This window comes from Nilaparvata lugens, chromosome 3 (assembly GCF_014356525.2).
Source record: "Nilaparvata lugens isolate BPH chromosome 3, ASM1435652v1, whole genome shotgun sequence".
In the NCBI taxonomy this organism is placed as follows: domain Eukaryota; kingdom Metazoa; phylum Arthropoda; class Insecta; order Hemiptera; family Delphacidae; genus Nilaparvata; species Nilaparvata lugens.
This window is the reverse complement of record NC_052506.1, coordinates 16,224,600-16,250,381: the sequence shown is the minus strand read 5'-3', so window position 1 is coordinate 16,250,381 and position 25,782 is coordinate 16,224,600. Positions and strand designations below refer to the sequence as shown.

The window sequence follows — 25,782 nt, the reverse complement described above, 5'->3', positions numbered from 1 at the left end:
TAATTTGTCTCAGTCACTTCTTTTCAATTACAGTATAGTACGCGTCCCGTAGCTTTGCCTCCGTGGCTTTGAAACGGCATATAGGTAAGGTATGGTTCGCGGGGTGATATTCATACTTCAAAAAAACATAGGCTCCAGAGAACCTAGTTCTGTAGATGGAGGAAGCTCCCTACAGATGTTCGATGTTTTTGAACGGGTAGTATTGTAGTATAGTGGCTCTCCGCCGATAAACAAAGCTACAGGACCCGGAATGTAATGTTGCAGACTATCGCATGTGGGATGTGGGACCGACATACCACTCAACAATACGACTAACGCAGAGAGACTTTCACACTACATTCGAGAAAATGCGCATTAGTGCAACAGTTTTCAGAAGTTTGTATAATATTCGGGTGTTTTATCATACAGCTGTTTTCAAAGTCACAGTGACTGCGATTGTGGTACAGAAGCTAGGGGAAGCGTAGTGCTCAAACCAGTGGTACGACAATCGCAAGGAAAATAATTGCATACAACGGGCAACGCCATGTGGAAGTATCAGTACCACTGCCATGCCTGCCAATGTATTCCATATGCGCTACGTTTGTAGTACCACAGATGGAAAATAATCGCTCCCACATCCCACATGGGATAGTGGTTCGTCTGCAACCGGCCTAAGTATGAAAAAAATTGTCAGCTCGCTAAACAGAGAGTCCGATCTCACTAGGTGGCAAATCTGCAAAACTGTATACATCAATCTGAAAAAAGTTCACTAAACTGACTACAGGAAACAGGAATTCAAAAAGAAGAACAGTTATCAGTACAAAAAGACATTTCTATATACCTCTACTTAGAATTAATGACTTGATAGAGTGAGAAAATCACAAACATAATCCTCTGAAATCCGCAACATAAATAAATAATATATAATCATCATCAAGAAGTTCTACATGAAGAGGGCACACACTGCGAAAGGGAAGTGAAAATGATTAGAGGAAGAACACAATATTGGACTAAGAACGGTTGTCACCGGTATCAACTTTGGTTTGTTTGGCCTGGGCTGTAGGCACTTTTTGGGTTGGTTGGGCAGAGCCAGAGGCTAGCGTGAGAACCTTGTTCTCGCAGATACGAAGCTCGCTGTGCCGCTTGAGCGACTCCTTGCGAGCAAACATCTTCCTGCAGTTGGCGCATTCGAACGGCTTGACGCCCGAGTGCACGATCTTGTGCTTCTCGAGGTGGCCCTTCTGCGTGAAGCCCTTCTTGCAGATGTCGCACACGAACGGCTTGTGGTCCGTGTGCAGCAGCTTGTGCCGCTCGAGGTGCACACGTCTCGCGAACATCTTCTTGCATTCGACGCACTGGAACGGCTTGACATCGCTGTGCACAGCACTGTGCCGCTCTAGATTTGATCTAGATGCGAATACTTTGTTGCACTTTGGGCAGATGAATGTTTTCTTTGCTGCTGGAACTAACTTTATTTGTTCAGGAACGCTTTTATTCCAATCTTCCTCGGCATTGAAATTGACTAGAGCTGATTCGTTTGGTAGAGGGAAAAATGTGTAATTACTGTTATCACTGCTGCTATTATCTAATTTGCTGTAAAGACTGTCGTTACTGAGCTCTCCAGGCCCAATCAAGCATGCATCACTGCTATTCTCCAATGATAGCTGTGCAGTGTCACTGGTTCTCGTGATTGGTTGCAGGTTAGATTCTGAATTTTGGAGGCCAAAAACCCAATCGGAGTTGAATTCCTGTAACAGATAAGCAGACTCGTTTGCAACATATTTTTATTGAAGCATGTGAATAATGCTTTAATATTGTATTAATAACTTAGACCCAATCCACGTTAAGTGGCATGGAGGCGTGACGCTGACATTTTTCAACTCCCATATAAACATAATATGTTAATAATATGTTAATAAATATGTAATCTATATTATAGATCGTAAGTTTACATATGAGTGGCGTAGAAGTGGCAAAAAGTCAGTGAAACGCCACGTGTGAATTGGGCCTTGAATTACCTTCACGGGGTAACCACACAATTATAAATACGGAAAACCATATGTTTCATGCAATGCATAATGATGATACCTAATATAAATTGTACCTATATCAGTATTGTAATATTATAGTTCATTTATAATAAGTACCTCGATGTAATACATTTTAAGGTACCACTCAAAAATGTACTATTTCGAGGTATGTACTTCTAAATTGGGGTGTATTATATCAATGATGAAGATGAAAAATATGTACAATATTTTGTTGTACAGTATCATTATTTACTGGCATTTACTACACTACAGGTACAATATCATTTCTATCAACTGCAATTATAAAATGGGTTTGGCAAACCAAAATTTATAATGACGGGATTAAATTCGTGGGAAATATACTAGTAGTTCTGTGAACAGTAGACCTCACGCAGTACTCTCATCCACAAGTACCTGATTGAAACTATAGACCTTAATATGGAAATACAGCATTAGACTGGCTTCTCCACACATCTGTGTAATCACTTGTCAGCTGATTTATGATGAATAATTCTATAGTCTGATTTTTACTCTAATATTGGCGTATGAAGGAGGCTCCTTTTTCCTTTTATATTATCCTTGAAATGCAAAATTTCCAAAAACCTTGTATATACGTCGACGCGCAATTAAAAAAGGAACATACCTGTCAAATTTCATGAAAATCTATTACCGCGTTTCGCCGTAAATGCGCAACATATAAACATTAAGAGAAATGCCGAACCGTCGACTTGAATCTTAGACCTTACTTCGCTCGGTCAACTACGTGGGGGTTTTGTGCACTATTAAGGGGTTCTGCACAATTGAAACACTCAAGGGATTAATTGATTTCTTCCAGAAAAGACTTAAGGGACTCTAGGCCAAAATAATGTACTTAGTAGGGGTGTTTAACATCGAGTCCATACAATATTTTTTTTTTTTTTTAAGATTACGTCCTAAAGACTCCAGTCATGGAGTATAAGACAAGTCATGTTATTACATAATAATTCTAACACTAAGTAGTTCAACCTAGTTTAGGTTTGAAAGGAATTCTTGTACACTATAAAAAGCTCTATCAACTAAATATTTTTTAATTTGTTTTTTGAAAATCTTCAAATCATCATTACTTTTCAAGATTTGAGGTAGCTTGTTATAAAATTTCCTACCAATATAATCTGGTTTTTGTTCAAATAACCTACTATTGTGAACCATTATATGATAATCTGCTCTGTTTCGCGTATTATACTCATGAACATCTGAATTCTGGATCACACCACTCGTTTTCACATGCATTACAACTTCATATACATACAAAGATGGCACAGTTAATAGACCAAGCTTTTTAAATAAAGGCCTACAAGAGTCTAACCTATTCACTTTCTCTATACATCTGAGTGCCTTCTTTTGAATCTTAAACACCCTGTCCATATTTTGTTGAGATGAATTACCCCATACTAAAATAGCATACCTAATATGAGATAGTATAAGTCCATGGTAAGCAGTTAACAGTAGTTTTTTATCATTCAGCCTAGCAAGCTGCCGCAGGACAAATACCCCAGATGATATCTTATTACATATCCTCTCAATGTAAGGATGCCATGTTAATTTCCTGTCCAATAAAATTCCCAAGAATGCTACTTTCTCTTCTTGGTCTAATTCATTTTCCTCTACAAACACATTTATTTCTCTATCCTCTACTGAATTATATTTACTTTTGAATTGTAGGAATTGACATTTCTTACTATTTATTGTTAATTGCCTTTGCTTCAAGAATTGGACAATTGACTGTACTCCAGTAAAAGCATTTATTTCTAGACTATCTAATAAATAATTGTTTATTATATGGACTGTTGTTACTATGGAAAGTTGTTACAATATGGACTGCAAGAGCTATGTTTCAAGGGACTGCAGAAATAATGTACTATAACTCGGTGTTCTATATCGAGTAATGATAAAAAACCACACATCACGTGAAAGAACAATAACTCTGAACAGGATTCCTTATGAATTTTCGAATTTAGTAGTGAGGGGAGGGAGAATACTCCCAAAAATAGAAAATCGTGTCCTACAGCCAAAATTCAAATTTTCATTATAATACCTTTTCAAGGCCTTCCTAAGAAAAAAAGAAACATATTTCGGCTGAAATCATCTTACGAGGGTTATGTTCTATGAGAATCACCCGTTAGATGCACTTAATTTCAGTATTTCCTAGTGGGGGGGGGGGGCACGCATAAGGATACGTCAAGGATCAAAACTTCAAACACGTATAACTTTTAACTGAATGATCACATCTCCTCGTACTACAGCTCATTCTTCTCAGCTCGCCAAGGCGAAAATCATGTATCATAACTAAAATTTGTTGAAAAAATATAAAATTCCTCCTTGAGTGTAGGCCTATTGTAGCCCATAGTTAAATACACAAAAAAATTGTCAATTTCTATATTCAAAACTGTGTATCTCGGTAACCTGAAATGATAAAAAATGGTACTTGGTCTTGATTTGAAGAACATAATCTTCTCTTTCATGTGAGGTAAATTATTTTTGTAAAAATAGAATCGTGAAGTAAGATACATGTTTCAAAAATCAAGAAATTTGCAATATTTTTCTCATTTTCACAGTATTGAGAGTTTTTCGATAATACTCAGTGATGCAAGATGAATTTTAAGGCAACTCAGCTTATAGAGCATGGAATTCTCTTTTATTTGAGACCAATCGCATGTTTCTATCATGTATTGTACTCGTTTTAGATACTCCTGAATAACAGTAAAATCGCAAGAAAAATGAGAAAATAAAAATCATCATTTTTTCAATTGGCTGTAACTTTTGAACGGTATTGGAATCAGAAGTATGATTAATGGGAGTGGAAAGAGGAGAAAATTCTCTACAACCTTGACTACTTTTAGGATTTTTGATCTGAAGTGTTTCACAAGATAAGCAACTTTGCATATGCGAGACTGTGAAAATGGGGGAAATATCACAAATTTCTGGCTTATTCAAAGTTGCGAATCTTGCAAAACACTTCAGAAAAAAAATCCTTAAAGTAGTCAAGGTTGTAGAGAATTTTTTCCTCTTTCCACTCCCATGAATGGTCAGATTTCTGATTCCAAATATTTCAGAATACTTAATTTTTTACATAGCAGTTAGCAATGTTATTTTTCTGAAAAAAGTCAATCATATAGTTTTTATAATTTTTATGTAATTATAATAATTACATTCCTAGCATATTATTGTTTCCATCATTAATAATAAAAACATTTGATTAACTCAATTATTTGGATATTTAATTCAAATTATATTTAAAGTTCATACATTTTTTCACGCCGAGAGGGTATCATCATTTGTATTTACAATAAATTGTAATATGAAGAACTGAAATGGATTCTGAAAACATTCCAGATAACTTCATGATGTGCGGGTAAAAGTATACATTTTCATAAAAAATACAGACAAATACCTCAACTTCTAATATTTAGAAGTTTTCTCCTCAGTGAGACAGCAGTCTTCAAATTACATTAATAGATATTTTAATGTTGATTGGAGAAAATACTATGAGAGGAGTTGACTTACATCAGACCCAACACTGTCATAGGTTATTTCATCAGGGTTGACGACAGTCAAGGAACAATAAACCTTATGTTCTGATCTATCACTGCTTTCATCCTGGAACAATATTATTCATGGTTTACAATGATGCTGGGTTACCATGGTGCTAGGTTACAATGTGCTATTTGGACATGATTAAAAAACGCAATAAATTCGCATACAATGTACATGTATGTCCATGATGAAAGTACATGATTTCTATTGCGTAATATAAATACTGTAAATTGATATAAAATAGAACTGCCTTTTTCTGAAAAACTTCTAAAACAGTTGTATAGTCTACTTTTTGTGTTCCTTTGCTTCAAGTTTCCAACAATATGATTTTGCTTATAGTTACACATACGGTGGTGATGATCCTTTATGACTGTGACGATAATATAGTAAGACATTATTTTTAATAGATTATGAATACAAAAGCTTCCAACTTGTGCGTAACTATTGAGATGAGATCTCGAGATAATAATGTTACGTCAACTACTTGTTGGGATTTAAACCAACGTCTCTATTGACAATAATTCATCAACATTTTCAAGTGCATTTTCAAACTGATTTCAGCATCTTACTCAATTTTTTATCATAATGTCTTTGATAAATTGAAAATTTTACTGAAGTATCAACTTTTTCAACACCGATAGTTTGCAGATCAATGTAAAGTATGAGTTAATGCTCATTTACATACCGGTGTCCCACAAAGAGGTTTACACGTTTAATTTTATATTCGTGACCATTCATGTATACCGAACTTTTTTTTAATTTTACACAGGTTACAAAGTAGGTTCTGAAAATATTATGGTGAAATTTCAGCTCCCTAACCTTTGCAGAAGCAAAATGGCGGCATATTCTACTGATACCACAGAGTTTCTTTGTAAGAGCTTACGAATAATTTCTTAAGCGCTGTTATCAGTGTGTTGCTGTGGATGTGTTTCAATTTGAATAATTATGGACTTTAAGGTTTTTCATTAGGCTATGTTCTAGATGTTTTTATTTAAAAATCATATTGCCCTAAAGAGCAACAATAAAAATATTTTATTAGACCAAAAACACATTTTCAATGTTCTTTAAGTATCGTTTTTCAATATGCCGCCATTCTGTTTCCACGAATGTTAGAGAGCTGAAATTTTCCCATAATATTTTTAGAACCTACTTTGTAAACTTTAAAAAATGTCTGTGAATGAATGGGCACGTAATATAGAATCAAACGTGTAAACCTCTTCTTGGGACACCGTGTATATATGTAGACTTGTCTCAATATTCCTTCGTACTTGAACAATTTTCACCTCCAATGAGTTCAAAATAATAATCAACTTAATATAAAATTGATTAATTTTGGAAGAAAACTAATGTTTAACAATCATGTTTCTTTTCATCTAAGATTTAGCCTACAATTTATTCATTTTGATTTGTTCTTGTTCCAAAGAAGTGTTCAAAAATATATCATCAGTCTGAAAGGCAATGAATGAAATATGATTAATGTTCATAACTCTGAAAATTTGAAAGGACTTACTTCTTCATCTTGTATATTCAGATCAATAGGATTAAGAGCACTGAGGTTTGTTCGTTCTTCTTTTATATAAACCACCTGCAAAAAGAGAGGAATATTAAGAGAATAATAAAAAGAGAGAAATATTAAGAGAACACAAAATACATTCTATTTCATACAGTAGTTGCATAAGTTAATGCCATTCCATATGTTAACCAACAAGCAAACTAAAAAATGGCTCTTTAAGATATTGTCAAGTGTATTTTAGTCAGTAATTCAGAAATCTCCATCCATGACCAGCATTTTCTCGATAGATTGCGTCCAAAAATTTAAAACTTGATAACAAAAACGAAGATTAAGATGGGAGGTCAGTCATAGATCTCAGAAAACACTGTGTTGCCTCTTCATCCAGGGAGTAGATTGCCAGACTAACAAACCTCTGCCAAAGAGCCCTCACAAAGTCAGTTTGGCATGAAGCGAATTGATATCATTTCTCCTCCTTGTGTTGTGGCTATATGCATGTACTCTTTGCTGGAAGTTATGTTGGCCTCTTCTCAACAGTAACAGCGAACTGAACAGATACTGACTATAGACCGTCATAATCTTCAGTCTCCTAAAGATTGGCGCAGTGTTCCAGCCGATGGGACGAGGTGATGATCCGGAAAACCTGCTTTTGTAGGAGCAGGATTTCTCGTCTCGTTTGTCTCTTTTCAGAACAGTGATTGCCCTCAGCTGACTCATTGTGATCCAACAAAAGCTTTCGATTGAATTTCATATTAATATGACTATTTCCATATTATACTAGGACACAAACTTTTAAGGCTGGCTGGTGTCTCGCTAGTACGGCCGCCATTCCTGGTGTCTCAGCTTGCGTTATACACGCGGGCACCACTGGTACCCCTCTGGCGACACAGCCTGGAGTCCTAATGTAATTTTCTAATCCTTGATTGAGTGAGAGCTTTGGCTCCCTGCACAACATTCCTCCATGTCTCTTTTTCATCAATCAATCTTCTCAATACTCTATAAGTCTAAAGCCATCTTTATCAGATCATCTCTGACCTCGTCTCCCCATCTTATTATTGGTCTGATCGTTTTCCTTCTGGTGTAAAGTTTCTATGTAAGCACTAAGCAGTATTTTTGGCATTCTGTTTTCATTCATCCTGAAAAAATGTCCAAACAGTTCCAGTCTCTGTGCTTTTCAAAGCGTACTATACCACTGTCTCTTTAAAGTTTAAAGCTCAGCATCAGTTTTCCTTCTTTACTCTTCTTCTCTGAATGTTATTCTCCAATCTTCATAAATAAGGAATTTAACAAATTTAATCACTGCTGTTTTTATTGAAAGCGGATTGATGTAATTTTCTGTAAGTAATTTACTTTGAAAAAGTGCTGCTCAATGTCAAAAAACAATAAATTATCTGTGGAGTGTAGAGTTGTCTCATAAGTAATGTAGCTATATACGTAGCAGTTGTATCTGATATGACACACAAGATTAAGTTTTAGAATACTCTTGAGAGACTTATAATTTTAATAAATTGGGAAGTAAGCTTAGTACTATTCCTTTACATGAATTGAGTAATATGTAAGTAGGCTATCATACTTATTCTTGTCTTAGTTCACATAAAATATAATCTGAGGTTATGGGTCATGACTCATGATTAATATAGAAGCAAAAGCAAGCATCAAGAGCCATCATAGGTTAAGGTCAATAATATCATATCTAGAATAATATCAAACTATCTAATTGATAACTATCTAATATATCAAATTGAGATTAAAAACTGTGTACAGCCTAAAGAATCATAATAACAGGTATATGTAATATCACTCCAAAGCAACGCCTTACCAAAAACAAATCAATCCATAGTAATAAAACCTTTTTCCAAGGAATACTATTATGGAGTGGATTGTCTAATATCTTCAACGTTGAATCCATTATAATATTAATATAACTGATACGAGAATAATATAAAATATAGAATCAAATTAAATATTTGTTTCAACTTACCGGTTCGCCTGAGAATTTAACATTCTCCATTGTGTAGATTCAACTCACACAGGGGGCATGTACTTTCAAGATCTAGAGAACTACAAATGAAGCATTCAAGATTTGCAGAATAAAGCTATTTAATACACTCTCTGACAAATTTGGTTTTAAATACTTAATTTTAATTAGAATCTAATTTAAACATAATTAAAATACTGCTTTTTACCAACAAAAACATTGAGGTTAGAGAACTTTTTACTTCAATGCTTAACCGTAATCCGAGAAAACAAGTGAAAAAATACCAACTTCTACTTTGGTATTAAATCACTTGAATTGTTTTTTAAATCACATATTTATGAAGATGAACTGAATAAGGATGAATATAGAATGAAAACCGTATCACTGTCAAGAATTTCGACAATCCATTGTTCAGAACGCCATTTCAGATTTCGCTAGAATCGTCTAGCAGCGTTCAGAGAGTGTGAGTGAGAGAGATGCGCCGAAGGTTGCCGAAGGTGATGGGTGGGACATAAACAAAAGATAGAAGAAGAAAGACAAAAGGAGAATGATAGGAATAGGAAAGCAATCAACCAAAACCGACAACCATTTTTTTGAAAAATCTAAACAGAAACTGACGTAATATTTTATGTCATAGCAGACGGCAAACTCTGTTGATAATATTTGACACAGCTGACTCCACACAGTGAGTGACAGGTAAGCTGTTGATAACATTTTTTATCAGAACATTAGTACCGTGTAGGCCTACAGTACCTATTTATCTTGGTTATCATCTTAATGATTGATAGGCTATCAATTTTTTCAAGCTATTCCTCGGATTGTTATACACTATTGTTAATTCCATTAATTTATTAAACTCATAACCCATATTGTTAGGTTAGATATTTATTAGTGCGGATACCGGCATGCAATTATTTTGTTTATAGCCTACCATAAAAAATTCGAGTTACACTAGAATTAGATCATACAAGTAAAAGAAAGGCTTTTCAGAATGGAATGTTTATGCTTAGGTTAGTTTGAGAGTTTACAAAATCCCAGCCCAGGCAGTAGGTCTAGGCCTAGTGGTAGGCTATAAACTGTGTTTATTTTTGAGAACGTTAAAGTCTATATATGGTGGGTTCTTGTCAGGTTAGACCAATGTACCTAGAATACCTAAAATGTATTTTAGATACATTGGGTTAGACATTGTTTTACGGGTTCTCTCTTATGTTTGCGTTTAATACAACTCTACTGTCGTAGGGTGCTGAACTTGGCGGGTTTTATTATAAACGTCTGCAAAGCCTTTTGATCTGCTACTTTCTGTTTTGTTGTTAATGGATTCCAGCTGAATGAGAACAAAACCCAATGTAGCTTGCTACAAAAACTGTGTGACCCTCAGGATCCACTGAAACCGCTGGGTTTTGTCTTGGACTGCAAACTCTGCTAGAGCAGTTGCTCATATAACATTAGATATAACCAGCTGACTCTCCCCCATTTGTTTTCTGCTGCTCAAGATCAGGGGCCTGGTGACTGAGGTATCTTGGGATGATGTACGGTACTAATAAGCTATCTTCCATTGTCACATCACCTAAGGATTGCTCTTGTGGGGTCACTTGGCAGGGTCGCTAATGATGTCCTGAAGCTGCAAAAGAGGGTTGAGAGAATAACAAACAGCACACATCTTGCCCACTGCAAGTCCATCTTATTGCATTATATAAGTTGAACTGTTTAGTTCTAAACTGTTTTTCACAAGAACTTTGTGACACTCAGGATCCAGTAAAGCGGCTGGGTTTTGTCTTTGTCTGCAAACTCAGCTGGAGCAGTTAGTCATATAGGCCTACAGCAGGTGAGACTCTCCCGCATTTTCTTCATGCTGCTCATGATGAGCGGGCTGGTGACTGAGGTATGTTCTTATGTTGTACCACGCTCTCTACGGTACTAAGCTACTGCCATTGCCACATCACATCTAGATTGCTCCTGAGGGATCACTAGGCAGGGGCTGCTAATAACCTGAAGCTGCAAAAGAGGGCTGAGAGAATCAAAACTGGCAGCGCCTATCTTGCCCACTGTAAACCCATCTTGCCCACTGTAAGTCCATCTTGCCCACTGAAAGCCCATCTTGCCCACTCTAAGCCCATCTTGCCCACTCTAAGCCCATCTTGCCCACTGTAAGCCCATCTTTTCTCAGCTTGGTGTATTGACGGTATTCAGCCATTACATCCTCCTGTGCTTAGTGTATGCCGAGACGATGCAGCATACTCTGGCTGCCCATGACACATTCGTTACCACAACACCAGGTACCATAAGCTGTTGGATGTCCCCAATAGATGCCTTCACCGAGCGTAAGCCATTTATAGGGGGGGGGGGTTTAAAGAGAACCACCAGAAAGCTGCTGTGTGATATGGGATATTACAGTGTAAATAAATTTAAAAGTGATTATTTCAATTTTTGCTGATAGTAGTCACTGGATCGCTGCCATCTGAATATTTGTGTATTGAGTTCTATGACACCATTGATCCCACAACGTGGGAGTAATGAAGCATATAAGGTATTTTATTATGGTGTTTATAATCATCAAATGAGTGTATGTGCGTCTGTGTACACGATATCTCATCTCCCAGTTTACGGAATGACTTGAAATTTGGAACGTAAGGTCCTTACACTATAAGGATCCGACGCGAACAATTTCGATCAAATGCAATCCAAGATGGCGGCTAAAATGGCAAAAATGTTGTCAAAAACAGGGTTTTTCACGATTTTCTCGAAAACGGCTCCAACGATTTTGATCAAATTTATACCTGGAATAGTCATTAAAAAGCTCTATCAACTGCCACAAGTCCGATATCTGTAAAAATTTCAGGAGCTCCGCCTCATCTATGCAAAGTTTGATTTCAGATTCCCAATTATCAGGCTTCAGATACAATTTAGACAAAAAAATTCAAGTGGAAAAGATTGAGCATGAAAATCTCTTCAATTAATGTTCAGTAACATTTTCACCTAAAATTTTAAATAAGCTCAAAATTCGAGAGAATGTGATTATTCAATTGCAAACAGTTGGCAACTGTTGATTCTATTAAATCATTCACTATGAAGAGATAGCACACATCGTGTGTCTCCAGCGTTATTATCCTGTCACCAGCTGGCTCAAATCTTTGAATAGTAGACTCTTTCTTATGCGCGTGAACACTAGCGTCACGTGATCAATTTTCATAACGGCAAGGAAAGTAGTGTGAGTGCGCCACACCAGATTTTCTGTCTATGAATGTTAATGCTTTATTTGACAATATTTGCCAGTATATAATCATTAGTGAAATCGATAATCTAAAATGATTTTCAATGTAGAAAATTGATAGTTCAATTTGTGATGTGTGTAACAGTGAAAGTTGAACTGTTGAACCCAAATTTCTAAGACAGAAGTTTGGGATTTTCAGTGATACTATAACAAGAGTTTGAGTCTGAAATAGCATATTTCTAACTCTGCGGTCTCATTGACTCTTCAATTCTTATCCAGTGATTCAGAGTTTTTGATCCATGACTAGCACTTGCTAGATTTTGTAATTATCTTGAAATAAAATTGAACATTAAATTAATATCAGTTTATGATGTGTATTTGTCGTTTTTTATTCACATTAATTTATGGAGTGCTAGATCAGGATGGATGCATTAAGAGTATTGTCGTCATTTAGGTAGTTGAGGGGCGAATTCAATAACTTCATCCAAAGTGCCTTATCAAAAATTTCCCCATTCTGCTCACGGCAATGTACTAGAATCCTGATGAAGATAGTCAATGCACCAACAGGGAAGAAGCTACTGTATAATCTTCTTTGGGTCCTCGACAATCTTGAGGTAGAATAATATCGTCTCATCATTTTGTTTTGTAATTGTGTATCTGACCTCCTTGTTGCCAGTCTCCTCTCAACTGCAACTGGAAGCTGAACGTAAGGTCCTTACACTATAAGGATCCGACGCGAACAATTTCGATCAAATGCAATCCAAGATGGCGGCTAAAATGGCAAAAATGTTGTCAAAAACAGGGTTTTTCACGATTTTCTCGAAAACGGCTCCAACGATTTTGATCAAATTTATACCTGGAATAGTCATTAAAAAGCTCTATCAACTGCCACAAGTCCGATATCTGTAAAAATTTCAGGAGCTCCGCCTCATCTATGCAAAGTTTGATTTCAGATTCCCAATTATCAGGCTTCAGATACAATTTAGACAAAAAATTCAAGTGGAAAAGATTGAGCATGAAAATCTCTTCAATTAATGTTCAGTAACATTTTCACCTAAAATTTTAAATAAGCTCAAAATTCGAGAGAATGTGATTATTCAATTGCAAACAGTTGGCAACTGTTGATTCTATTAAATCATTCACTATGAAGAGATAGCACACATCGTGTGTCTCCAGCGTTATTATCCTGTCACCAGCTGGCTCAAATCTTTGAATAGTAGACTCTTTCTTATGCGCGTGAACACTAGCGTCACGTGATCAATTTTCATAACGGCAAGGAAAGTAGTGTGAGTGCGCCACACCAGATTTTCTGTCTATGAATGTTAATGCTTTATTTGACAATATTTGCCAGTATATAATCATTAGTGAAATCGATAATCTAAAATGATTTTCAATGTAGAAAATTGATAGTTCAATTTGTGATGTGTGTAACAGTGAAAGTTGAACTGTTGAACCCAAATTTCTAAGACAGAAGTTTGGGATTTTCAGTGATACTATAACAAGAGTTTGAGTCTGAAATAGCATATTTCTAACTCTGCGGTCTCATTGACTCTTCAATTCTTATCCAGTGATTCAGAGTTTTGATCCATGACTAGCACTTGCTAGATTTTGTAATTATCTTGAAATAAAATTGAACATTAAATTAATATCAGTTTATGATGTGTATTTGTCGTTTTTTATTCACATTAATTTATGGAGTGCTAGATCAGGATGGATGCATTAAGAGTATTGTCGTCATTTAGGTAGTTGAGGGGCGAATTCAATAACTTCATCCAAAGTGCCTTATCAAAAATTTCCCCATTCTGCTCACGGCAATGTACTAGAATCCTGATGAAGATAGTCAATGCACCAACAGGGAAGAAGCTACTGTATAATCTTCTTTGGGTCCTCGACAATCTTGAGGTAGAATAATATCGTCTCATCATTTTGTTTTGTAATTGTGTATCTGACCTCCTTGTTGCCAGTCTCCTCTCAACTGCAACTGGAAGCTGAACAAACATTGACCATGACTCTAAGTTTTTAAAAGATTGGCGAAAAATTTCGCAACTGAGGTAAAAACGTCATTATGTGGTAAAGCTACTCTTGCATGAGCAAAATTTTTCTATAGCCACCTGCATTGCAGCATGTCCCTACAGCACAATACTATTACTGTACTGTTTTGCAAGAGGCTGTACCTAGATACTCTGGAGAAACATGACTCTTAGCTTGTGGTCTTGACAGTCTTTCATAGCTTTCTTCAACATGATCCTCTCTTTTATCAGCATTCATCACCAAGCAACTGTGTGTTTTCTCTAAAGTAGGTGGATTCCACCTCTACATCTAATTCTGAGTAATTATATATATATGATTGTAGCCACACAGTTTGGTTGAATAGAAAATTATTTTAAAAAAACTAGTCTGCATAGTGTCCCACTAGGATCCTTTTATTAGGCCTCCTACTTTTCATTATCATGCTGATCTCCCATCAACATTGGATGCATAGGCTATCAACACCTTCTTCCAGGGTTGATGATCTCTCATTCTTTCAAGGTACCATGACCTGGGTGGAGCTAGTGGAGTTGGAAGAGTTGTCCTGCAGAAGATGACTATCAGGAAAACTACTGGCTTACAGGCATCGTTAATCATTGTCACTCACTGTGTTGTGCTGAATTAGTTATGACTGTCAGGCAGCTGCATTCAAAAAAGCAATTCATTTAATGTATTCATATTTTTCTTGATAAGAAGACCCCTGTGCATGCTGTCGGTAAATTTGATGATTTTGTGGATCTCCTATTTTTACCCCAAACTCTAGGTCAAGTGTGCCCACTTCTCCCAAGCTTAATGACGCCCCACCCAAATTCAACCCCAGCCTCTCATAAATTAGGCTCACCGCGGCATTATTTTGAAACCCCCAATAATTTCACAACTTATTTTTCAATTTACGCCAAAAACTAATGTAATTTAATGATTATTTTTTTCCAAAAATATTTCTTGTATTTGACAATAAATTCATTATTCATTCATTATTTACATAAAATACATTTCTCTTTTTCCATTTCACAATCTCTCCAAATGCTTTTCTCCTCCCTTCAATAAATACCTTTCTCCAGACTAAGGGAGTCTGCTGAGTGTGTGTGTGTTTTTACTGTGACATTCCAATACAAATATAGACTTTTCTGATTGTCTTACATTTTGATAGGTCTGTACATTCTGTAAGCACTTATCATTTGTTTCAAGTAGTGGATTCAAAATTATATATTTATTCTAAATTTTGAAGGCTTCTTTAATCGTTACTCACGCTATGTAACCTATACAGTGTTATCATATGCAAAGAAATGCAGAGGTTTTATTTTTTCATAAAAATAATTTAAATCAATATTTTTCAAAATCTTCCAGTTCTTCAATCTTTTTGAATTATAATATGTTTATGTTAGAATAAAACTTTTAATAATTAATAATTTATAAGCAGTTTTGTCATTAAGATTCTGGTAAGAATAAGATCAATAATTGAACGGTCACCAACTTAACAACACTCAACATTTCACTATCGGCGATAGCAAAAAACGTCGATATAACAACACTGAAAATTTTATTTTCGTCTTTTCTCTTACTATCCGCCTGCTCAGCTGAACCATCACAGATTTTCACGGAAAGTGGTTCCGTTACTTCAGGGCCCAAAAATCGAAGGACGAATAGATTAGTGAAATTCTTTCTAAAAGAAGAAAATCTATCAACTCGCCCATCAGTGAAAATGAATTTACCTAGGTAAATTATATATATAAATATATATATATATATATATATTATGTATAGTACAAGGTCAACGTCTAGATGTTTATTACACCCATAACTGTGTATATTAACGACATTATCTATATTAGTTTTCCTTATCGTTGTTATGTTCTATATTATTTTATCTTACTTCTAATAATTATCTAAAATGATGTCCATTTCAGGCTACTCATTCAGTCTGTGATATTCTAGTGGATTGAAGGAGATCACAAATACAGTAGCTTGTTATCTCTCTCTTTTGTGGATGAGATAACTCATGAGTATTGAAGTATTAACTCGTGACTCAACAGTTCAAGTTTGCTTGATAAAATGGTAAGTGCTTGAATTTTTCTAGCTTTTACTCATATTTCTTGAAATATAATCATATCAGATATTAGAAGTAAATATTTAATTCTGTAAGGAAAATGACAATTTTATTTTCTATCCAATATTAGTTTCGATTTATTGGTGGACTATGGGTTAGTGAATTATGGATATGATTAGTGGACTTTTTTGAATTTATTTCCTCAATATCTTGAGAAACCTTACATTTTGTATACCATTGTATATGCTACCTTGTACAATATTCATGTATCACGTATGATGAGTATAGACATCTAAATAATTTATTTCAATTATGTAATTATACATATTATATTACAACATTACTATACTTTTTCTATCCCAAACCAATAATATATTCTCTTCGAAAATCAAAAAGCACAAAAACGCTCATTATTCGGATATCAAAATAATATATTTTTTTTAAATTAAGCTACAAAAATAAAGACAAATTTGATGAACAAACTATTGGTGAAGTGTAACAATTAATTTTTGTTTTTAAATAGGAAGATTATACATATTATATGTATTTACACTTTCTAATTGTAAGATAAAAGGATCTCACTTTCCTCCTTACTTTTAAAGGATTATTAATTGCAAATAAATGCTCTAGCTCATTATTAGGATAATCAAATGAACAAAGAACATTGAATTGCTTGAGAATACATCGCATCAAATGCTTACCTACATTTTTCAATCATTGTTTCAGAGTGAACATCCAAGAGATCTTATACCGGAGCTATGTCGCCAGTTCTATCAATTAGGCTGGGTTACTGGCACGGGTGGTGGTATCAGCATCAGAGATAAGTAAGTTTTCTAACATAATACTTTCCCTCATTTTCAAATATGAAAGTATTTTTCTGGATGTTCAGATTGATAATGCAAACCTGTTAGGTTTATCGAGTCATATCAGAAGCTGAACTAGATCTTTCACTGTTGTAGGGAAGAAATTTACATTGCACCGTCAGGTGTTCAGAAAGAAAGACTGCAGCCGGAAGACTTGTTTGTTCAGGATGTATTTGGAAAGGACATTTCGTTGCCAGCAGATGAGAAACGACTGAAGCGCAGCCAGTGCACTCCACTCTTCATGTGTGCTTACAGAGGTTATCATCAACTTAATTTCACATGGTCTTCTATATTCGATCACTAATTCACTACCGTATTCATACTATTTAAACTAAGTTTAAATATTTAGATAAATTAAATATATCAACTCTGTCAACAAAATTTACATATTACATTTTAAATTTAAATATTTCAACTCCACAGAAAAATTGAAATTGTAAGTATCTTCTAAAGTTAGTATTTTTAAATTACTACTCGGTACTTGATACCGTTGTACCAAATTTCTATTTTTATCCAGAATTCAGACCCTACTATATAATCCGTTCTTTCAGAACACATTAAAAACTTGAATACATATGATACAAGTCACGTTTGAGTTTGAAATGAATAATTTTGTTACGATTATTTTGCAGCAAGAAATGCTGGAGCCGTCATACATACACATTCTCAAGCTGCGCTCCTCATAACTATGCTGTATCCTTTGAAAGAATTCCGAATAAGTCATTTGGAAATGATAAAGGTGAGTTCATCACATATTTTTAATACGTACTTTCCATCTACCTTCAGATTTCAACTTTGTAGCTGAAATAGTAATTAAATAATAGCGATATAATCAAGTAATTAGTTATTAGAAATTTGCGAGATAATTGCTTCCTTTTATAATAATTATTAAACTAAGTTACCAAATCTTATTTACATGTTGTATATACCGTACAGAAAACACTTCATTGACATGGACTAATTTAAATTAATAAAACAAAATAAAATCTTATAGCACCCTTTATTTTTTAAAAAAACTTTAAAATAGTTCAACTATTTTAAAGTTTTTTAAAAAATAAATAGGTCAACTATTTTAAAGTTTTTTAAAAAATAAATAGGTCAACTATTTTAAAGTTTTTTTTTAAAATAAAGGGTGAAATAAGATTTTGTTTTATTTATTTTACCGTACATGAAGTATTCAGATAGAAATTAATTATATTGTGTCGATTCGAAAAACTTGACAAAAAAGCATTTGATATAATTGATGCTTCATTTTTATAAAGCTTCAAAATATGGCGAAAATGACAATCTGAGTTGACATCTTCATATTGAATGTATATATGATGAACTCCTTTTATTTTGTGTTTTCCTTACACAGTCACTCTGTAGATGCTAAAACAGCATGACGAAACGATCGTCTTTACAAAAAATCGAGTAAATGATTTATACTTCCTAGTCTTTATAGTGTATAGTGTATTACATATTATTATTGTGATTAATATAGCCTACTATAGTCTGTTTGCTCTCCCGTGTATTTATCAGAAAGTAACTTAGGGTGCCATGGCGAAAGCTATGTTATATCATAGAGGATAGATAGCAAAAGAAGATATACCATGGTATTGGTCGTTTTGTCGTCATGTTCCAAATTTCAAGTTGATTTTTGTTAGCTCAAGCCGATTACTGTCGACTACTGTCTATTATTACTGTTTTGGTCGGGTGAGGTGAGAGTGTTAAGGTGCGTACAGACTTTCGCTCTGCTCCGCAACCGAGCGTCACTCGAGCAGAGCGATTGATGATCGACCGGGGAGCAAGAGTGGAACGCGAGAAGAGCTAACATCTCCCATAACGTTCATGATCGGTGCGAGTACAGCGCGGGGGCGGAGCGATTGCGGAGCGTTGGCGGAACGAGGGCGGAGCGTGTGCGGAGCGGGTTGGAGGCGCGTATATCTGTACGCAGCTTAAGAATAGCTCAGTATGAGAGACTACTTGCGTCACATAGCTTCTCGAAAAATATCTACTAGGGCTATCGGCTGAGTTGACGGTGAAATTTGGAACATAAACGCCCTATACCATGGGATATCTTCTTGTGCTATCGTTTTTGTATGGTTATATTATGAACAAACTTCTGTTTTTATTGTCAAACTCTGATCAACTCTCTATATATCAAGGTAATAGCAAAACGGACGGACGGGTCAGTTTATAAGCGTCCCTTAGCTTTCACACTTTTGGTTATTAATTGTTTAAGTAGTAGAGTGGACATTACTGTCCAAACTTCGCCACGTCAACAAATAAAAAATCTGGTGTGGCGCACTTACACAACTTTCCTTGCCGTTATGAGAATTGATCACCTGACGCTAGTGTTGACGCGCATCTCAAGTCTACTTATAAACAAAATATTTGAGCCAGGTGGTGACAGGACAATAACGCTGGAGACATACAAGGTCTGCTATCTCTTCATAGTGAATCATTTAATAGAATCAAGTTTGCAATTGGATAATCACATTTTCTCGAATTTCAAGCTTATTTTCAATTTTAGGTGAAAATGTTACTGAGCATTAATTGTAGAGATCTTTCCAATCGAATTTATTTGTTTAGATTGTCTCTGAAGCCTGATAATTGGGAATCTAAAATCAAACTTTGCATAGATGGAGCGGAGCTCCTGAAATTTTTACAGATATGGGACTTGTGGCAGTTGATAGAGCTTATCAATGACTATTTTGGGTATAAATTTAATCAAAATCGTTGGAGCCGTTTTCGAGAAAATCGCGAAAACCCCTGTTTTTGACAACATTTTCGCCATTTCAGCCGCTATCTTGAATTGCATTTGATCGAAATTGTTCGTGTCGGATCCTTATATTGTAAGGACCTTGAGTTCCAAATTTCAAGTCATTCCGTTAATTGGGAGATGAGATATCGTGTACACAGACGCACATACACTCCTACACACACACACACACACACACACACACACCAATTCCCAAAAACCACTTTTTTGGACTCAGGGGACCTTGAAACGTATAGAAATTTAGAAATTGGGGTACCTTAATTTTTTTCGGAAAGCAATACTTTCCTTACCTATGGTAATAGGGCAAGGAAAGTAAAAAGTCACATTCTGTCAATCAATTAGGCTGTATTCTCCTGTTTGGATAATTTGTGTGTGATTGTAAAGGGAATCAGGAATCAGGAGCTGAACCGTAACTACCGCTACGACGAGGAGTTGGTGGTGCCGATAATAGAGAACACGCCCGAGGAGGCTGACCTGAGAGAGCGCATGGAGGCCGTGATACAGGCGTACCCGGCCACCTGCGCCATTTTGGTTCGGCGACACGGCATCTACGTGTGGGGCGACACCTGGCAGCAGGCCAAGATCATGTAAGTCACACCTAAAAGTTAGCGGATTTTTGGTATGTTAACCGGTATACCTCCTAACTACTCTAAATCGATCCCTGAAATGAAAAATTTATCGCATATTTCATGACATCTATAGGGGAACGCGACTAGGTGCCACCCCGACTACTTGACACCCCATCAACCTGTCCTCTTTTAAAAACCGTTTTTGAGGGGACAGGTTGACGTGAGCCGTCCCTGTCTACTTGTCTCTTTTCTAAGGAGGTGTAAACTAGTCGGAGGGACACTCTGACGCGAGGGTGCAAGGTGTCAGGTTGACGTTTACGGTCATGACTAGTTGGCACCTTCGGTCCAGTAGGTGACAAGTAGTCGGGGTGACAACTTGACGGCAATGGCATATTTTTACGAGGGTACAGGTTGTCGCCTATGGCCAAAATGACCAGGTGTCAGGTAGTCGGGGTGACTCCTAGACGGCGACGAGTTCAGCGACCTTCGACTCCCACCACATGAGACTCAACTGTGATTTTTCTAGGGTGGGGGTAAGAGTTTGTTCTCAGCAGCCGGTACCCTCACTTGGAACATTCTCTACACTGGTCTCATCAATACAGAGTTAGAGGGGAAGACGTGTGAGAGACATTCCCACCCCTACATCCCTAACATGCCAGCCACTCTTTAACTGTTTGAGGGATTGAGTCTCGCTTTATATCTCATAACCTCTACAATACATTCATTGTCTATACTATCACTCGATTTATATCACTACAATTTAATTAAGCTTTACAGATGGAATTAAATAGAGAATACATTTATTCAAATGCTAATTAATATATAATTATTATTTAACGAAAATCCCAAATAAATGCTGCAAATCACCCCGAAGACCTCTGCTACTGCAGACATTGACAACAGGGTTAAAAGCTAGATGGAAATTCGATGAGAACTACTATCCAAAAATTATTTGCCAGCCCGGGATTCGAACCCGGTACCTCCCAATTGCCAGTCAGGAATGCTTACCCTTACACCAAACTGACAATCTCTGGATAGCAGCGCTCATTTTATAAAATTGTCAGTTTGGTGTAAGGGTAAGCATTCCTGACTGGCAATTGGGAGGTACCGGGTTCGATTCCCGGGCTGGCAAAAATTTTTGGATAGTAGTTCTCATCAAATTTCCATCTAGCTGTTAACCCTGTTGTTAATGTTTGCAGTAGCAGAGGTCTTCGGGGTGATTTGCAGCATTTATTTGGGATTTTCGTTAAATAATAATTATTTAATTAAGCTTCTTCCAATAAATTTCTATCAATTTCCTTCCAATAATATCCACCATAAAACTTCAAGATTTCAAGTGAGAATCACTCTAAACTGTCAACATTCCTTATCAAGTCAAATCAATGCTTCTCATTTGACGATTTTTTACAAATTGTCTATACTATCACTCGATTTCCATCACTACACTTCAATTAAGCTTCTTCCAATAAATTTCTATCAATTTCCTTCCAATAATATTCACCATAAAACTTCAAGATTTTAAGTGAGAATCACTCTAAACTGTCATCATTCCTTATCAAGTCAAATCAATGCTTCCCATTTGACCAATGCTGACAAACGCACAGCGATAAACGCCGCTTGCTTTGCTCATTTTTCCGCCGCCTTATGCCCAGCACACACACATCAATTTTAGTTCATACGGTATTTTGCCGTCCTTATAAATTCTATTTATTAAAAAGATGATATTTGTCAAGTTTCCTTTAATCTGATAGAATTCATAATGACGGCAAAATATCGTTCGAACAAGAATCGATGTATGTGCGGGGCTTAATTCAATACTTTATCGTGAGATTCACTCTAGACTTTGTTATTTCTAATAGACAACATTGTCGCTTCACATCAAACCTATGCTGCCAATTCGAAGTTAAACTCACTATATTTCTGCCAAAAAGCCGCGACAAGGCGTCACTATTTGATTCACCTATTTATTTTACCCAATTAACGTATACTCCTATATTTAAATAAAAATGGCATATTTTAGACTGTTAGTCTTTGTTTTGGAGCAAACAGCATGTAATGTAATCCAGTTTAATTTTCACTGTTACTGTTATAAAACTAAGACCGTTTTTTTATTTTATACTAGCTGGCCCGGCGAACTTCGTATCGCCAAATAGTTAATGCATCTCATGACAAACTTTAGCTGGATGCACACCTGAGGAGGCGAGATACGGCATTTTGCATCCAGTTGCTTTGAATGGAAGCACTCACACTGAATGGGGCATGCCGTAGAACAGTGTGATAAGGCAATCTCCATAAGATCCACACTTTGTATCACCAAGCCGCGCCTCCTCAGGTGTGCTTAGCCTTAATGCACTATATTTTTATGAAAATTATCCAACAACCAGTATTTACATTTATATCTCAATATGGACTTCCTATGTGCTTAGTTATATATTTATTCAGTAATAATTTACTAAAAATCAATAATAAATTAATTCTAAACACCGAAGACAGCACAATTATTCGAAACAAAGCAATGTCTTTAGAGCAAGTCTTTAACCTGAGGCCGCACTGCTGGATGGTTACACACAGAACAGTCATTTTGTTTTTAGTCGGGGTGTTTAGAATAAAATACATGGGCGGTTATGGAGCATCACACACTCTTGTCTACAGTCTACTGACGGCTGTTGTATGACGCAATGATTATAAAGCTGATTTTTATTTCTGTGTGTGGCCACCTCACAAATCTTCTCCCATAACGATTACAAGTAAACTTTGAAGGACCGTAGGAAAGAGTCCTGAAGTCGTATTATAGATTTGATAGGCCATAAACCTGGTCCTGAACATAACGAACACAACTAAAAAAATCATCAAATTCGGTGCTTACATAAAAAAGTTATTGAATATCAAAATTTGAGGCTCGATTTTTATTTATATAGATTAATTTTAAAGGGTACTATAATTCTATTTTATATTATTAATATTAGACTATTAGAGTGTATAGTCTAGGCTACTTGAGAGTAGACTTATATTGAAACCTTGCGCGCACACCACCTACTGTTAATAACTTTATCATTTGGCGTACTGGTATCCCAACTTCTTTATTGTCGACTGGCTCAAACTCAAGTAGTAGTATAAAACCCAAAAATGTATTTCAAATATGAAAATTGCTGATAAGTTGGCTATAGACGAAATATGTATTTTTGTAAAATCCATAACATAACTTGAGTCACTTTATGTACGCACGATAATGAACGTGAACTATTCCTCCTTTCTAAAGATGTCCTAACTTAAGAGTACTGCAGGTAGTCTTAGCAGTCAACATGGTTCATCACTGGGTAAAATTTAATTGTAACATTCTAATTATCATCGATACTGGATATAAGTATTCAGTATCTGAATGTAGTGTATTTTCTGTTCAACAGGTGTGAGGGCTACGACTACTTGTTTGAAGTTGTCATAAAGATGAAGCAGCTCGGCATTGATCCTCACTTGACACCGCAAATGTACGAACTGAAGATTCAGAAAGACTTTGCTACCAATGGAGAGAAGTTGTCATGACGTATTAGCGTTCTGTAAATAATTCATTTGAAAGGTGGGTCACCATTTTACTTATTTATTGTCCTTTGCTTGAAATAAGCGATTGGCGATTTTAATACATTTTTCAAAATTATTTGATAGACAAGACTAACACATAGGCTACAAGTCTACGATCATAGTGATTATAATTATACAGGGGGGGGGGGGAGCAGATAGATGGTTTTAAAATACTTATTGAATGAAAAAGACCAAGAAATTGTCAAAAACCACCATTTTGTTATCATGGCGATTCTGTTGCTTAAGCCGCCATTTTGTCACACCGTTGAGTGGGAGGAGACTGTCTAGCTGGGCCAATGGCAGGCGTTCATGCCCTTGACCAATAGCAGTACTCGCCTACTAGTATAAATTCTGCTGCTCTTGTATTTAGTTTTAGTTTATCAGAGATTGACAATGGTGTAATAACCGAAACCGGTCTTTCTAAGTATCAATAAATCTGTGGTTTTTGACAATTTCTTAGTCTTTTTGATTCAATATGAATAATAACCACAATATCAACTTCTCAACTACTCAAAAAAAATTAAAATACTTGCCATACTGTCAATTAAAACAAAAGTGGAAAACATGTTTTTACAATGGAAGTTTATCATCAGAAAATTAATCAAATTAGTTTTTAAAAATCACATCTATCAAATGCCCTTCTTCTCGATTGATGCATTCTTGGAGTCGGTCCTTGACGTTGAGCAGTGTCCACTCAAGCACGTCACGTCACCAGGAATTTTGTGATTTCGTTGTGAATTATTGTTACCTTCAACTCCTGAATGATCCGGGATTTGTTTATGTAGACCCTTGCTTTCAAATAGCCTCATAAGAATAAGTCACATACCGAACTATGTGCAAACTTATCTAAATTTGAGAGGAATAGCACAATGTTACCTTATTTTTCTCTCCCTATCATTTTTGATGATGTTCTTGTATGAATCAATAAAGAATACCGTGTGAGGTCCGGTGAGCAAGGGGTCAAATGTAATTCTCCATTACGGGAAATTAAACTGCCAGGGAATAGAGCGCGTTTAGCTTGCATTGATATCCTAGCGATATGCTAAATTTCCCGACTTTTTGAACAACATAATGTTGCCTATGTCGTTAGTGTGATGATCATCATCCTGGTGATGTGGTAGAGCGGGCAATGCGGAATGTTATGGACCGACTCCACGAATGCGTCACTCGAGGAGGGCATTTAATGTATGCCATTTTTAAAAAGTGTCGACTAATTTTCTGATAATAAACTTCCATTGTAACTGAACGTTTTGCACCTTGTATCAATCCAATACCTGTTTCAATTGTGAGATTTTGATCTCACAAGGAATAAAATCTACAATACCCGTAGAAATCTGACAAACAGTACCTTTAAGGTTGTTCGGTAGTTCTACACCTTTTTATTTTTATTTAAATTGGATAATCTTTTTCAATATAATCATTAAGATTATTATAAGAGTGAGAAAAAGTGGCAAATGAAATTTTTAAGTGGTCTAATAAGCGAGTTATGAATTGTTGAAGTGCTAAACTCCGTTTTCTTTGCAGATCATAAACGGTTTCGAATTTTCCATTGGATTTTTTCCATACATTCAGTATATCATTGGCTTTGTTCTAATAAGCTTATACGTTTTTTCGCGATTAATGCCAAAATAAACAAGTCATCGAATTTACAAAA

At 35.8% G+C, this 25,782-nt stretch overlaps 2 protein-coding genes across 5 annotated transcripts; one reads left to right on the top strand and one right to left on the bottom strand.

The window, feature by feature from the left end:
* Nucleotides 1-790: 790 nt before the first annotated feature.
* LOC111058269 (zinc finger protein 33A) lies at nt 791-9,750 on the bottom strand. Its single transcript, XM_022345773.2, has 4 exons — nt 9,074-9,750; nt 7,093-7,167; nt 5,553-5,645; nt 791-1,727 (listed from the first exon to the last, which is right to left on the bottom strand). The coding sequence occupies exons 1-4, from the start codon at nt 9,101-9,103 to the stop codon at nt 990-992; spliced, it is 936 nt and encodes a 311-aa protein (XP_022201465.2). The 5' UTR covers nt 9,104-9,750; the 3' UTR covers nt 791-989.
* LOC111058021 (methylthioribulose-1-phosphate dehydratase-like) lies at nt 9,181-24,196 on the top strand. Of its 4 annotated transcripts, none has more exons than XM_039423047.1 (7): nt 9,181-9,766; nt 16,217-16,364; nt 17,083-17,180; nt 17,316-17,476; nt 17,852-17,958; nt 20,368-20,570; nt 23,957-24,196. In XM_039423047.1, exons 2-7 carry the CDS (start codon nt 16,362-16,364, stop codon nt 24,090-24,092), a joined length of 708 nt encoding a protein of 235 aa, XP_039278981.1. In that variant the 5' UTR covers nt 9,181-9,766; nt 16,217-16,361; the 3' UTR covers nt 24,093-24,196. The 4 variants fall into 4 exon arrangements, with proteins under 4 accessions (XP_039278981.1, XP_039278983.1, XP_039278984.1 ...); XM_039423049.1 differs by having other exon boundaries at nt 9,750-9,858; nt 23,957-24,149; XM_039423050.1 differs by lacking the exon at nt 9,181-9,766 and adding an exon at nt 9,891-10,183 and having other exon boundaries at nt 23,957-24,149.
* Nucleotides 24,197-25,782: the final 1,586 nt, after the last annotated feature.

Coding starts and splice junctions, on each gene's coding strand:
- LOC111058269 (XM_022345773.2), bottom strand. CDS start 9,103: ATGGAGAATGTTAAATTCTCAGGCGAACCG. Junction 7,168..9,073: donor TTAAATTCTCAGGCGAACCG/GTAAGTTGAAAC, acceptor CTCTTTTTGCAG/GTGGTTTATATAAAAGAAGA. Junction 5,646..7,092: donor TGAATATACAAGATGAAGAA/GTAAGTCCTTTC, acceptor ATATTGTTCCAG/GATGAAAGCAGTGATAGATC.
- LOC111058021 (XM_039423047.1), top strand. Junction 17,477..17,851: donor CTTCATGTGTGCTTACAGAG/GTTATCATCAAC, acceptor ATTATTTTGCAG/CAAGAAATGCTGGAGCCGTC. Junction 17,959..20,367: donor GTCATTTGGAAATGATAAAG/GTGAGTTCATCA, acceptor GTGATTGTAAAG/GGAATCAGGAATCAGGAGCT.